Source organism: Squalius cephalus (genome assembly GCF_949319135.1).
Source record: "Squalius cephalus genome assembly, chromosome: 2".
Taxonomy (NCBI): Eukaryota; Metazoa; Chordata; class Actinopteri; order Cypriniformes; family Leuciscidae; genus Squalius; species Squalius cephalus.
Genome location: NC_137123.1, coordinates 30,828,406 through 30,844,676, shown reverse-complemented (window position 1 = coordinate 30,844,676; position 16,271 = coordinate 30,828,406). Strand labels below are relative to the sequence as shown.

Here is a 16,271-nt window from a genome sequence, read left to right as displayed (position 1 = left end):
AGTTTGTTGGTTTATTGTAAACAGACATGGATTCTTTGGATATCGTTGGCATGCTATACATGACAAAATGCAGATATTACTTTACTTTGTCTCACAGAAAGAATGGTGCCACCACAATGTTTTAATTTATATTACCCGTTTATGTAATGTGAAATTTTTCATTTCATTTTTTAATTACCTACAGTTTGCTACGTCTCCGTCCACGGGAGGCACTGTTCACTTTTTAGATTACTTTACTCTTAGGCAAGTACAGTGCAAGCAAGTACTGTGTTGCCAAGTCAACCATTTACAGACTGATATTTTTCGGCCACTTCGATCGACGCAGTATCATAAGGGTCTCGGTGTAAAGATTATAAGCTGTCCGAGTACAAACATATGTTGAAGGCTAACAAAGAAAGTTTCCATTTAATTATTTTTTCATAGTTTACATTATATCATACAATGTTTTTAAACACTTGGCAACCCCGACCCTCGACGAGCTTGTGGCTGCAGCCATAGCAGCCAAATTCAGCTTGGTCAACAAAGCGGACTGCTAGCAAGCTAACAGTTATCCCGTTACATCTTTTTGCAAAAACAAAACAAAAGGTCTAAAATTGAGAGTAAAGCATTCACCGGGACGTCTTTGAAACAGTATGTATAGTCATTGTATAATAGATATATAGATGTAAATAGATTTTCCATCTAAAGACATACGAATGTAATTGAATAGTTGTAATGGATCGTATGCAGTAGCTAACTGGTTAGCCTTCAGTGAGGGTGCATTGATTCGAGTAGCTAGTGAGCAAAATGAAACTAAACTCTATGGTCAGTTTTGTAAGTGATAATTAAACAATGTAACATAGTTGGTCATCTTTAGTTTATTCTGCCCTTATTCTCTGCTAGAATGATACAACAAAATGTCTTTACTCAAATCACGAGTCCAAGATAGGCATACAAAAGAGTGATAGCAGATAACGGGTTGATTTAAACACAAAGGAAATAAATTAGCCAGGAACTTTAGTAATCAGGCAAAACGGCTGTCATGAAATAAAACAATCCCAGTTCAGACACTTGGGGTGAAATGTTTAATCTGATGGCGAACTGCTGCAACTGGTTGAAACGATGGAGAGAACCTGCAAGGTGAGTGTCTATCTACAACTTTGATCCATTGAGTCAGAGAGACCGTAAGACCATTTACCATTTACTAACTGTTTTTCTGAGCAGACCTCACCTGTCAATTCTTATAATGTGCAACTGTGTATATCTTGTACAGTGTTCCCAATTTGTATTTGGACACGGAAGCCACACAAAAAATGACCATGGGTGTTTTTTTTTTACTTAACTGTGCGACTGTCTTCTTTATACTGTAGCCTATGTCATTGTGTTTTTATTTATGGCAACAACAAAAAAATCAACATGGCTGATGAAAGTGATGATACACCAAGTACATTTGAAATTTTTACTATTATTTTGTATTGCAGGGGGAAGTGCAATGTGTAACTTTCAAAATGCATCATTTTATGGAAAACTATTGGTAATGATTGAAAGCAATGATGAAACATTTTTTCCCCTTTGTGATTTAATAATGTATGCATCACAGGGTCAATGTAGCCTAATAGAACATAACATATCTAATCAAGTTGTATTTATTCTAAAGCATAGTTTACCCAAAACAAAAATTGTTGCTTGGTACTTGAGAGATGTTAGGCAGAGTAACAGCTTCTAGTTACCTTTCACTTGTCATGAACATGTGGCTTCAGAAAATGATGACAGAATTTTCATCTTTGAGTGAAATATCACTTTAGAGAAAGACAAGTTCATACATCTTTAGTGGTCTAAATACATTCTCTAAACAAGATCTTGAAACCAGTTGGTTAAAAGTAATAATAAAAACATTATTATTTTTAAGAAAATGTCAAAAAAATTTAACACCAATTTGTTTGATATTTGGCATGGTCACACCACTTTAGTTTGAAAGGATTTTTTATTTTATTTTATTTTTTTATATTAAGATTAAGCCAAGTCACTTAATTAGCTTTTCTTTTCAAGAATTTCATTATTTTAATTTAGCCGTTTCATTTTGCATTTCATCAGGACAAATGTATCACCCTCATTACTTTGTGCCCCAAAAATATCAGGATTAATTCTAATACAGAAAAAAAAAAAAAAAAAATGAAGGCAACTTTAAACTTTTTGACATTAAAAAAAATACTTATTTTAAAAAAATATGTACTTATAGCCTAAGTATAGTTATGCATAGTCTTTTTTTAAATAAGTTAATTGGCAACATGTCTATTTTTTAGTTTTTCATCTAGCCTAATATTTATAATTTGTTTTATTCAAGCTTTATTTTAATTAATGACTATATATATATATATATATATATATATATATATATATATATATAATATTTTTAAAACTGTTAACAAAACCGTTTTGCTGGTGACACCAAAGCACTTGTGCCAAGATATTTTGTTCGTTTTCCATTAGCCCTGGTGTCATTTTCAATTTCAGTATTTAAGTCCACTTTCATAAAGATGCTGTATGTTGATTAGAGGCCCTAAATGCACCTCTCACCATACACGTTGGAACATGACTCACAATCAGGCATAGGCTTAAAGCCAAGTGATAAATATCTGATTACTCACATCACCTGCTGTGCCTGAAACAAGATGCTTGATAAGGATAAATCTGGGTAAAATGTTTGATCGTACCTAAGAATCAGTCCGTTTAAAGTGGAGATGTCTGGCCCCAAACGTGCCAGTGATGTTATGGTTATGTCTTACTGACGACTAACTGTCTAAGTTATTGTCTTATTTCATTGGCTGAACGTAGTGTGTCCTCTAGCACCCTGTCACTGATCTTGTTGGGCTAAGTAGAAATCCCCAGCTAATCCCTCAGATACAGAGCTGACCAGAGGCCAGGAGAGACAAAAGAGAGAGCGTGTGTGTGTATCAACAAAAACAACCAAAGTCAAGGGAAAGCTAGCTGTCATCTTGATCTATTCCCAGTCTCAATGAAAACCTCCTGGTTGCAGAGAACTGTCACCTGGATAGTGCGCTTGATGTCCCTGCGGCGCAAGTGCCGCAGTTAAGTATCTGTTTGTGTGTGTATGTTTTTGGTAGCTAAGGACTTTAGCTTTCCTGTTTGCATCAGTGATGGCTGAAAGGTTTGTTTACGCTGCCTGGCCCATGTATTTGTCTGACATTTCTTCAGAATTAAGCATAGGTTGATGATGGTGAGCAGAAATCCCATGTCACTTCCAAGATATTTGTGTTACTCCACAGATGTCTTTTTATGCCTCTTAAGCCTCCACTGGAAGCCTTGTAGTCTAAACAGCTGGGACTCTACAGCCCCGGACAGCTTATCATTTAATTTATATTTCTGACGTCATTTGTGTCGGAAAAGGCCACATTATTTACTTGGTATTTTTGTGTGTGGTATGCTGAATCATCCTCTTTATCCCTGTGCGCTTTTGCCATGAGATGATGCATTAACGCACAGGCTTAGCTTGCCTTCGCTCACAGCTGTGGGTGAATTCATAAGTTTATGTCAGTGTTTTTTTTTTTTTTTTTATGTCAAAAAGGCAACTTTAGACAGATTAAAGTTGACTTTATGAACATATTTTGATTACTTGATATGATATATCTTGATATTTTTTTGGCCATAACATTTTTTAGGATGATACATTTGTCTTGATATCAAAATGGGTTAGGGTTAGTCACAATAATGAAATTCTTGAAAAGACTCACGTATTAAGTAATTTGGCTTAATCTTAGATTAATATATATATATATATATATATATATATAATAATGTCTTATTAACATTTGAAAAACTTTATTTTTTCTACCAAATAAATCTAATGTGGTGTGACCATGCAGAAAAAAACCTATAAGAAACAGGCAAATTACAGAAAATGATATAATAGAAAAGAGCCCATGTAGACCTTTTAGTTAATCTTTTAGGCAAGGTTAGTTGAAATAAAATGGCACGTGGTGCAACTCCTCAAAAAAGTTTAGATTTAAGAATGATTAAAAATTATTAATTGTTTTTAAACTTTTTAAATATAATTTAAAAATAATGATTTTTTTTTTTAGTTATTTAATTTAACCTTATCATCTTTAAATACTTATTTCTTGAAAATGGTATAAAAAAATCTAAACTTTTCTAAGTACTTGGCACTGGTGTTTTAAACTAGATTTTTCTTTTGCACCTCAAAGATTAGCACCTTAGAAGGGCCGTCTTGAACTTTGGTAGGTCTGTCTGATGCATAATAAAGTGATGCTGTATTTGTGTTCTTACAGGAAAGTGACATTAGTAATGGTTGGACTGGACAATGCTGGAAAAACCGCTACAGTCAGAGGAATCCAGGGAGGTAAATCTTCACTATAATATTTTCTTTCCTGTTTCTAATTATTTTTTGTTTTCAAGATCCAGGATAATTCTCATAATGTGTATGTTTCTGTCATAGAAAGTCCTTTAGATGTAGCCCCTACAGTGGGCTTCTCAAAGGTGGACCTGAAGCAGGGGAAGTTTGAGGTCACAATCTTCGACTTGGGTGGCGGTAAACGTATCCGCGGCATTTGGAAAAACTACTACTCTGAGTCCTATGGAGTAGTGTTTGTTGTGGACTCCAGTGATGTCCAAAGAATCCAAGAAACCAGAGACACAATGGCTGAGGTTCTCCGGCACCCTCGTATTGCAGGCAAACCTGTATTAGTGTGAGTTTTCAGAACGTGACATGTTCTTGTCATTGAATGTGACTTAATGGCTGGAATAAGTACAGATCATCAAACATGGAAGATGAGATGGCTGTCGATAGAATAAAAACAAGGCATTAGACAAAATGAATATATAACGCATGTATATCAGCACAATGTACAGAAAATTAAAGAAAATATGCAGTGCCCTTCAAATATATGTTTACATCTGTAAAATGTGTTCTAATTGGTTCTTGTGTAATAACATTAATTGGCAATCAATCAGTAAAGCTATAAAGGTGTGATGACCAAATAATCTTAAAAAAACAATATAGAAACCTGGGCCAGTGTAATCCATTAATCAGACATCACAGCTGCTAAATGGGTGTCTGAATGTGACATTTATGCATCGCCGTTATGTATTCAAAAAGAAAGTAATTATTGCTGGTCTTCAATGATAAATGCAAGTTACTTTAATGCATTTGCTCCAGTAAATAATAGGGATTTATGCTGATATTGTGCAAAATCCCACTTTACCTAAAGCATATGTACATACTGATGAGATATGCAGATTCATGTTTAGAAAGGAGAAAAGTAAAATACCCCACCTTCATATACCGCATTAAGTGTTTAGATATAATGGGGAAATTAATGTAAAAGGCTTTTGTTATGGTGGCTGGGGTCTTTAATCTTTTTTTTTCTTTGGCTTTAGTACTATTCTGCCTTATGAAGATTTGCATTTTGGGAAGCGCATCCTCATTGATACATTCAGCTTTCTACACCACCCTGTGCATGCCTCTACAATTTTGCATGGTCCAGCTCCTTTAACAGGCAGTAATACTACCAGACAGAATGATTTCATTGGTACACCTGTAAAAAGATCTCTGCACCTTGGGGCCGATCCTAAACAAGCTGTCAGCGTATGTGGTTCATGCGAATCCTTCTTGTTATTGGTGGTATTTGGCAATTATACCAACACCATCATGTCAATTCTTAACTATCCTTACTAGCTCTTATTGATCAGACCCACCAAAACTGCGTCAACAATAATGTGATGGAGTTGAGGCTGTGTAAGGACTGTCTATTAAAGAGCTGTGTGGGTAAATGGGAAAATAGAAGAGGGCTCAGAATAGAACTCTGGTGAACACCCATTTTTAAATTTATGCAGCCCTTCCTCACCACCCATGCCTGCCTGTCAGAAAGAGCAAGGTGTTTAGAGCCAAGACCTTGAGTTTGTTGATGAGCCTGAAGGGTTTGATGAATGTCGAGCCGTAATCAGTGAAGAGCATTCTCACATAATTCCTGCCTCTAGTCCAAGTGGATTGGGGCGGTGTGCAGCAAATGTGCAATGCATCATCTGTATATCTGTTGGAGCATTGGACAAGCTGCAGTGGGTCAAATTAACTGAGGAAGTGAGCAGCAGATGAAGTCCTTGACCAAATATAGCTTGTTAAGTGTGCTAATAAGTCAAGAGTGCTCAACATCTCAAGGCTAATTATTCAGTCTACCTCAGGCCATTTGTTTGTGACAGCTTACCTAGTAACCTGCAACACCTAGTGACCAGCTTGTATTCTTTTGATTGGCTTTCAGACTGGCTAATAAACAGGACCAAGATGGGGCATTGGCTGAAGCAGATATCATCGAGACCCTGTCATTAGAGAAGATTGTCAACGAGAATAAATGCCTCTGTCAGATTGTGAGTTAATATTTAAAAAGTTTATATTAATCAGAGACCAGTTTGAGTTTGTAATTAATGGGGAAATAATGAGTGGGGAAATTTGCTTTATTTTTATTTTTATATTTATAATTCAGCAAATTACTTGAAAGAAATGTTGCAAAACAATCATATAAAACTGAACTAAATGTTGTTTTCTCTGATCTCAGGAGCCCTGTTCTGCTGTGCTGGGTTATGGTAAAAAGGTTGACAAATCCATCAAGAATGGCCTTAACTGGCTCCTGAATAACATTGCCAAGGATTACGAGGCAATTTCAGAGCGTGTGCAAAGAGATACAGCAGAGCAGAAGGCTCAGGAAGAACAAGACAAGAAGGAAAGAGCAGAAAGAGTTCGGCGGATCAGAGAGGAGAGGTCAGTGAGCTAACAAGACTTTTCACATGGGTTGTCATGCTAATCCCTCTTTTCCAGATATGTCAGGAGCCACATATTCATTAAGAATAGTTGAAAACAATGTAGTTTAGTTCTGAAATTAGTTAATATCAACTAAGCTGGTTTTATTTGCTTTTATATTCAAATATGTACTCATAGTTAGTCTGTTTTTCTTTGTTTTACTGCTTGAGTTACTACTTGAAAGTCAGCATAAAATGAAAATGTACCCTGTTTAGTAAATGCATCTTATAGATTTTATTGTGGATGATTCATCCATGTATATGTTTCTTTTTTGTTGTTGTTCTTGTAATGTTTAATCTAAACTCAATCTTCCATGCAAGTGACAGACTATTCTCTCTGGTGAAATGCCGGACTTTTCCAAACTTTTGGGTGCGCTTAAACCCTGCCCCTTGAACAGTTGTCTGCAAGCTCTCATTAGCCGTGTTTCCACTGTTGGGCCAAAAGCGAGTGCGTGCCAGGGTCAGTCGCATTTCCATTGTCACTTTCGGGGCTTAATCGTGCCTTGTCGGGCATCATTGTGGCCAACGGCCAGAGTTTTTTGGCCCACCGAATTCCTTTGTCCAAAGCAGGCCAACAAGGGCTTGAGCGGTGGTTATGAACAGAGGCGGCATTTGAGAGTCAACACCGCAGCTCATTTCCCATGTTTTCATATCAGGCTAACAGCTAACCTCAACATTAAAGACATTTAAAACAATTTTCAGCTCAAAACTCAATTTCAGACACCAGCGAGTGTGTGAAATAACTTCCGATTGTGATCCGATGGGGATTCTGATCACAGTATGAAGCAGAAATATATTTATATGTGATGCTAAAAGCTACTTATTTTAACTATTGTCATAATATAAATACAGATATGATTAAAGAAATTACCTGAGGCTGCTTGAAGAACTTAAACAAAGCATACATGGTTGTAATTGTGTATTTATCAGTATTATTTTCCCTGTGCCTTTGTTGATACTGGACTTCTGCATCCACATACAGTGCTATGCATAAGTTTAGACACCCATACTAAAGTTGACTAAAAAGAGGAATAAAAAATCATCTTTTGGAAACTGAACTTAATGCCTTAATTAAAAAAATGAGGAAAAATCCAACCTTTAAGGACACCGATTTTCTTTGTGAATGAATAATGTATCGCAAATAAATAAATATTCTTCCTTAAAATACAGGGTGCATAAGTTTGGACACCCCTATGTTAAATTCCCATAGAGGCAGGCAGATTTTTATTTTTAAAGGCCAGTTACTTCATGGATCCAGGATACTATGCATCCTGATAAAGTTCCCTTGGCCTTTGGAATTAAAATAGCCCCACATCATCACATAGCCTTCACCATACCTAGAGATTGGCCTGGTTTTATTTCAGTTAGCCTAATAGCTAGTTTGATTTGCATTGAGAGATGATCTTATGGAAAGTACTCCATGCCAATCTCTAGGTATGGTGAAGGCTATGTGATGATGTGGTTCATGATGTGATGAACTCAAACTCAAACATCCTCGAGATCGCATAATTTCGTGGACAATTAATAGAAATGCTCATTCTTTATAAAAAATTGTGACGTAAAATATGATATTGTAATAGTTTTTTTCTAAATGTGTAAGGCTTTGTACTTAATGGAGTTGTTTTGTGTATTGCTATGATCACAAATAAATTGAGACAGGCACAACTGAATAAGTATGTGTGTTCACTTTTTATGTGAAATAATATGTTGTTTTGATTCAGCATGTTTGATGTGCACTCCCGATCTAGTTAGTTTTCAGTCCGCTAGTTTCCCTGTGCTGGTAAAACGGTGGGGTTGTGTGACGTTGTTCTATGGAAGCATGTTAAGGGTGGGTTTTAGTGTAGCACTGCGGGGCTACTGGCCCGACAGTGGAAACGCAGCTTGATTTTGGCCTTGAGGTCTGAGGCTACAGGCCCTGCCCGGCACGCTGTTAGCCTTGGCTCGCACTGGCCCGTCAGCAATTCATTTGAGTGCAACACAAAATCCAATCAACAGCCAATTAATAGAACCAAGTCCCCACCCTACATTCTTGCTGGTATTTTAAAAGAGAGAATTATACCAACATCACCATGTCAGATTCTCTTCCGTCTCATCGCTCTTAGCGATCAGGTCCATCAATACTGCATCTACTGCAAAAAACACAGTTGAGTTCAAACTGCGTGAGGCCGCAGAGCTGTGTGTGTAAAGAGAGAATTGAAGAGTGCCTAGGACAGAACCCTGGGGAACACCCATTTTTAAATGGCTGCTGATGATGTTTGCAGCCTCTAACCACATTTTTTTCTTCTGATAATCTGTTACGCTCAGATGTACATTACAATACCGAAGAAAATATCTGTCTCTACTTGTTTTATTATGACTTTAAACTGTTCAAAATGCAAACAACAGTTTAATGAAGATGTTTTGCACTGACAGAGACAGGCAGGAGCGAGAGGAGGCTGAGCGAGAAGGAAGGACACTGAAAGAGGATGAGCTAGATGATGCCAACATGGCCAACCCATTCCAGCCAATAAACAATGTTGTTACTGAGGTTAGTTGTCACATTGTTTCTTTTAATACACAAGTTGGATGAAATCATTAAGATGCAAAAAATACTCACTTTATCTAAAAATCCCAGTTTGAAGACAAATTAATTCAAGAGCAAGAGATGCAAAGACAGAGAGAAGAGGGCCAGCAGAACAGTGTGCAAGAACAGACAGCCTTTCAAGATGAGGAGGAGGAGGACGAGGAGGAGGATGAAGAGAGCGAGAGACAGACCCCGGAGAGTACAGAATCAGGTAGGACCACTAATTTCCTCAAAAGGAAATAATTTATTACTGAGAGTAATAAATTAATAAAGGTTTATTTTTTGTATTGTCAGTTCATTTCAAATACAAGCTTTTACTATTATGACACGAGAAACCTTTTTGGCTCTGAAATCACTTAAAAAAACTGCAATGTATCTGTCACCTTTAATCAGGAGCAGTGGACCAGACCAAAAAGAAAACTAGGAAATTGCGATTGAAACGCAAGCATAGAGTTGACCCTCTTAGAGTGGAAGAAGCAGTAGCCAAAAGCCCCACCCCTACTCCCCTACCAGGTAAGAATGCCTCTTTTACAAGTAGTTTCTCATGAACAATGAACAAATAATTGATAGAATCGATAAAAAATGTTACCGTAGTTTTTGCACTATGAACTTTTGTCAAACAAAACAGTTTTTTTTTTTTTTTTTTTAATGGCTGAGACCAGAGGGTGAGCTGCAGCGAGGAAAAAAGTGTACAACACAAGCATAGGAGCACTTTATATTAAACACTTTAAAGAATGCCAGAAAACAAGCAAAAGAGGGAGGGAGTGGAATAATTCACACCTGGCTATAAGTCGCACCTGGTCAAAATTGCATTGTTGAGAGAATAAATACAGATAAGTTGCATTGGTCACATTTTTTTATTACGTTCAGAAATAATGTAAAACACTGATAAATAAAACCAAACCAAATATTTACAAACATTATATTTGCTGTAATCATGTATTTAGTTCCCTTCACTCCACAACAAATCCTTTAAATGCAACAATATTCAGAACAGAACAAGAATGAAAAATATAAGAATAAAACAAACATAAATTAAAGTGGCAGTCATTATAAACAACATTTATTATAAATGCCAAGCCTAAAGAGATTTATTTAAAGCTAAACTCAAACTACTTGTATGCGGGAAATGCACTATACAAATAAACTTAAGCTCACCTACCTTTCTCATTTGGCACAAATCCATATGTTTTGCATTCGGCGCAAATCCATGTTTTGTAAACTTGATGTTAATTGCATTATATAAGTCGCAGCATGTTTAGGTTAATTAAAAAAATGTGACTTGTATTCTGGAAAATACAGCATGTCAAATTTAGCTTTAGGTAATTTATTTCATTTACAGTGGGGCGAACAAGTATTTGATACACTGCCGATTTTGCAGGTTTTCCTACTTACAAAGCATGTAGAGGTATGTAATTTTTATTATAGGTACACTTCAACTGTGAGAGACGGAATCTAAAACAAAAATCCAGAAAATCACATTGTATGATTTTTAAATAATTAATTTGCATATTATTGCATGACATAAGTATTTGATCACCTACCAACCAGTAAGAATTCCGGTGCTCACAGACCTGTTAGTTTTTCTTTAAGAAGCCCTCCTGTTCTCCATTCATTACCTGTATTAACTGCACCTGTTTAAACTCGTTACCTGTATAAAAGACACCTGTCCACACACTACGCCGTCATGGATTAAAATCCTGCAGCGCACGCAAGGTCCCTCTGCTCAAGCCAGTGCATGTCCAGGCCTGTCTGAAGTTTCCCAATGACCATCTGGATGATCCAGAGGAGGAATGGGAGAAGGTCATGTGGTCTGATAAGACAAAAATAGAGCTTTTTGGTCTAAACTCCAGTCGCCGTGTTTGGAGAAAGAAGAAGGATGAGTACAACCCCAAGAACACCATCCCAACCGTGAAGCATGGAGGTGGAAACATCACTCTTTGGGGATGCCAACAACCTCCTTCCCTCAGTAAGAGCATTGAAGATGGGTCGTGGCTGGGTCTTCCAGCATGACAACGACCCGAAACACACAGCCAGGGCAACTAAGGAGTGGCTCCGTAAGAAGCATCTCAAGGTCCTGGAGTGGCCTAGCCAGTCTCCAGACCTGAACCCAATAGAAAATCTTTGGAGGGAGCTGAAAGTCCGTATTGCCCAGCGACAGCCCCGAAACCTGAAGGATCTGGAGAAGGTCTGTATGGAGGAGTGGGCCAGAATCCCTGCTGCAGTGTGTGCAAACCTGGTCAAGAACTACAGGAAATGTATGATCTCTGTAATTGCAAACAAAGGCTACTGTACCAAATATTAAGGTCTGATTTTCTGATGTATGAAATACTTATGTCATGCAATAAAATACAAATGAATTACTTAAAAATCATACAATGTGATTTTCTGGATTTTGGTTTTAGATTCCGTCACTCACAGTTGAAGTGTACCTATGATAAAAATTACAGACTTCTACATGCTTTGTAAGTGGGAAAACCTGCAAAATCGGCAGTGTATCAAATACTTGTTCTCCCCACTGTATATCAACTCATATTTATTTAAAATCCAGTCCATAACACAAGTAATATTTTTTATAGAAATAATACCTTTAATGGCATACAAGAAAATAAAGAATAGTCCCTTTACTTGCCTATTAACAGAAGAAAAGTTTAAAAAGAAGTAGCATAGCAAAATAGTTTTTTTCTGTATTGTGACATACATCAGAGTAAATGGATTATTGAAAAGGGGTCTGGACGTCCAGCATACGTCACCAGAGAGAAGTCTGTCATGTGGAAGATTGAGTTATGACATTTTGATTAAAAACTATGAGCTAAAAAAACAAACATTGCAGTGGTGAATGTTTTCTAGGATTACAACAGACTTCTGGAAAGTCAGAGAAAATCTCTTCTATCATTTGCTAAACATTCATTTTCATAGTCAAATTAACCACTGATTTGTCCTAGTTTTCCCTTTTGTTGCTTCATTTTAATGACCCTAACAGCTAATCAATTTGACTTTTTTCTTGGTTTTAGTTGGATGGGCTACTCCCAAAGTTTCTAGGCTCCCCAAACTTGAGCCTCTTGGAGATACAAGGCATTCTGGTAATTGTTGGTTCATTGCATCTGTTCCATCTCCGGCATGCGCATCACTAACATTTTTTTTTCTTTTCTCATTCCGTTTCCTAACCATGTAAGTGTCTCCCATAATTCTGTCTTTAAAGCTTTGTTTTCTCTCCATCCACACAGCAAGCCTCAGCCACATCCTTCCTGTACAGTCATCTGTCATCAGCCAACAGAAATACCACAACCATCCACTTTAATATTGTACCTAACAAATGCTACTTGCATATTCTCCTTAACAACTTGCTTCCTGCACTGTGACTAATGTATGCAATTTATTTTCCTGATGCTTGTAGGAAACATTTTGAATTCTACATATAATGTTCTATGTCCTCTTTTGAGCAAGCAAACATTGAGCAGTGACATTTTAATCTAGGAATCTAATTATGTATTTTGTGGTCAGTTGAAATTAGTTGATCCTTGATTTTTTTTAAAAATGGACATTGCTGACCTAATTTTTTTTTCTTCCATGACTCTCTTTTATTGGCAGATTTCTATGGCAAACCTCTCCCACCTGTAGCAATTAGGCAGAGGCCGAACAGCGATACTCATGATGTAATTTCCTAACACTACCTCTGCTTCCCCCCCCCCCCCCCTCGCTGGTTCACAATTCTTAAGGGTCCCAACCAATCAAAGTATTGTTTTGTTCTTATCTTCAAGCACGGGCAGTGTAGCAATCTACGCAGATGTAATTGCCCGTAAGCGAGGAATTGATACCCAATCAGCATACCCAGATGGATCACATGAACTCAAGCAACCAATGACTGATGGTCATCAGAAGCTGTTTCCTGGCCAGTGTTTATGAGATGAAGGGACGTGGACATTCACTGTTTGACATATTCTTATAATGTTCTTTATTTCTGTAGAGCTGTTTGTTTAGTTTTACCAAAATACTTAAAATCAGTATTAACAGACATAATGCAACTCAATTGAGTTGTTTTTTCTTTTCTTTTTTTTTTCTTTTTCTTTTTTGTGGAAAACATGTTACAGACCTATTTTTTAAGAGAATTGAAAAATATGTAAATATATACAAGTTTAAATTTGTGTACTTGAAATTGTACAAACATGTTCTTATGGTCCATGTGCATATCTTAAGCTCTTGTGCATATAAAATGTGCAGTTAATTTTGACACAGTTTGCCTTTAAAATATCAGCAGCATCTATACGTTTATACACTACGCTGTCTTAATTTTGAGAACGACATTCATACTCTCAAATAGCACCAGCAACAGATAAACATATCTCGAGAAAGTAAACTTTTACATTTGATTTGAAACATTTTAAAGTTTGTACAAGCTCGTTATTGAGTTATATGGTACATCGTGCTTTATCAGGGAGGAAAACACATTTGTCATCTTCTGAAGGATGATAGTGTATTACTTTAAGTGTAACAATGCTCACCCTCCATATATATTTTTTAATGTATTATGTCATATACTGTAAAAACCGGCTTTCATATTTATTTTATGCTATTGCGATTTTTATAATTTACATTGTTGGCTGTATTTTTTTTTTTTTTTTTTTTTTTTACCCCACTAATATTTAGTTGTTTAGATCCATCATCCAGTTTGCTCTGCTTCCAGTAGCTGCGCCCTTTGTAACCCGTTTACATTTAATATGAATGTCAAATTAAAAAAAGAGAGAAAGTTTATTCTGTTAATTTTCACTCTCACACTCAACACATCTCCGTGTCATTACAACTGTTTGATAATGCACATTTGCACAACTGTTAGCGGCGCCTTCTGCTGGTACATGCAGTAACTACACCATCAAGGTTTTGTTCATTGCAACTATTAAAGAGAGCTGAACTGTGGAAATGCTTTCTGTATAATTCATGGAAAAGAGACAAAAATGCCTACACTTACAGTTAAAGTTAAAGTTTTTTTAACTTTAAAAGGTTTAAAAGGTTTTTTGTTTTTGTTTTTCTCCGCAAGGGTGATATTAAAATTCAAAGGGAAATCTGTTTTACATCTGCAATCTGCAATCAGATAGTGTAACGAAATGTAAAAGGTTTGAAATCACCTTTGGTATAGTTCATATTTTATACTGATTAAAAAAGTTAAACTAGGTTTAAAATGTTAACGTCTATATTCCTCCAGAATGTCATCACACATCTTTCAGGTCTTCCTCCATTATTTGCCCTTCCAGTAGGCCAGTAATTGTAATCAAACTTTGATCATCGCTCCAAAATCCATAGCATTCTAAAGTGCATTATTAAAATTACTGAAAGCACTTATGCTCATCATTTTCTAGGCTTGCATATCACAGTATCTGGTACTTTTAAAATCTCTCCTTTTGAACAACTCTGATTGCAAAATTAAAATGAGCAAAGAACAACAAAAAAAGCTTCCTCATTTTGAGTGTGAAGGTCCTTAAATGCTTTAAACATTTAACAAATAGGCCTACTTTTGACGAAAGAGACTTTGGTAACACTTAACTTAATGGTGTCCAGTCCTGCAAGCATGCATAATTACAAGCAGCAACTAACCCTATAAATCAAACCCTAAGCCTAAAGTAAGTAGCCTAAGTAGTAGCCTACTTATTTAAGTAATTACACTTTTAACAATTAGGCTAACTTAAAATAAAAAAGTAGCTAACACTTTAATATACAGTGCATTTCAACTTAAATTACATAAAACTGACTTTTAAAAAAAGAGAAAACTTGAAAACTTCTCAGCTTATGTTGATGAGTTAAAGTAGCCTAGGTAAAAATGTAAAAATAGCCTATATGTGGTCAAATAACTTAATGATCATATCATTTTATTGTTTTATGTTACATGTTACATACTTACAACAGTATTAATAGTTAATTATGCATAATTACATGCAACTAACCCTCAACCAAACCCTAATCCTAGTAAGTAACATGCACTTAATTAATATTACTCAGTACTTAAATATACTCCTGAGACCCAGCCCATTGACTTATGTCCACAGTAGTGGACATTTGAGTTTCATCCCTCTCCTTGGAATTTTTTGTGCAAGTCTCTTAATTCCTGCTGTACTGTACAGAGGTCATCCTGGGTTTTTCAGTGATATGTTATTTGATTGGCTGGGAGGCTGGGAACCCCCTCTATCTTTCAATCCAAAATGGACGGCATAGGAACAAACACATTTTATGGAAAGATAAGAGGTGAGTCGAATATTGTTTGTCTATGGTTTTGTTACTATGATAATCATATATTTTCTTGTTCATTAAGGTGTTAGGAATCTATGAAGGTAAATCAGTAGCAAAACTCGAGAGCACGTAGATGTGAATTTGAGAACTTGTACAATAAATATTCGTACTTGTACATGAACATTTACACTCACAGCTCAAATGTGAAAACCTGTAAAATAAAAATCTGAAGTTGAATGTTGAAATTTGCACTCGCAGACAATAGTCACAAACCTGTATTCTGAATCTGAAGCTGCAGACAAGTAGACACAAATGTTTAAAATGCCATTCACAGAAATACAACGACAGACACAAACTTGTAATATATATTTTGCGTTTAATCTTACATTCACATTCGCGGTACAACCTCAATTAGGCACTTGCAACTTCTCAAATCTGTCACTGCAATTTCAAATTTCGCGCCTTGACTTTTGCTACTCTTTTCGCGATATATCAGGTGCAAAACTAACTTGTGCACTTGAAACTCAGAGGCGGTGAGCATAGATATCATATAAAGGCGGTGAGAGAGAAAGGGGGGCGGGAGGAGGGGGGTCAAAGGAGCCGTTTTATTGGTTGGCACCTAGCCAATGAAATGGGACTTCGATGATGTCATGAAACCCGCGTGCACTGAAACTATTAGACT

General features: G+C 36.3%; 1 protein-coding gene across 5 annotated transcripts; it reads left to right on the top strand.

Annotated features, from left to right (window-relative positions):
• Positions 1-987: 987 nt before the first annotated feature.
• arl13b (ADP-ribosylation factor-like 13b) lies at positions 988-14,279 on the top strand. Of its 5 annotated transcripts, none has more exons than XR_013819337.1 (11): positions 988-1,119; positions 4,287-4,357; positions 4,454-4,703; positions 6,273-6,378; positions 6,567-6,769; positions 9,220-9,334; positions 9,422-9,581; positions 9,764-9,883; positions 12,385-12,453; positions 12,598-12,737; positions 12,962-13,011. XR_013819337.1 is itself a non-coding variant. In XM_079852491.1 (11 exons), exons 1-11 carry the CDS (start codon positions 1,061-1,063, stop codon positions 13,171-13,173), a joined length of 1,260 nt encoding a protein of 419 aa, XP_079708617.1. In that variant the 5' UTR covers positions 988-1,060; the 3' UTR covers positions 13,174-14,279. The 5 variants fall into 5 exon arrangements, 4 of the variants coding, with proteins under 4 accessions (XP_079708617.1, XP_079708619.1, XP_079708618.1 ...); XM_079852491.1 differs by lacking the exon at positions 12,598-12,737 and adding an exon at positions 13,132-14,279 and having other exon boundaries at positions 12,962-13,026; XM_079852493.1 differs by lacking the exons at positions 12,598-12,737; positions 12,962-13,011 and adding an exon at positions 13,132-14,279.
• Positions 14,280-16,271: the final 1,992 nt, after the last annotated feature.

Coding starts and splice junctions, on each gene's coding strand:
- arl13b (XM_079852491.1), top strand. CDS start 1,061: ATGTTTAATCTGATGGCGAACTGCTGCAACTGGTTGAAACGATGGAGA. Junction 4,358..4,453: donor AGTCAGAGGAATCCAGGGAG/GTAAATCTTCAC, acceptor TTTCTGTCATAG/AAAGTCCTTTAGATGTAGCC. Junction 9,884..12,384: donor CACCCCTACTCCCCTACCAG/GTAAGAATGCCT, acceptor TCTTGGTTTTAG/TTGGATGGGCTACTCCCAAA.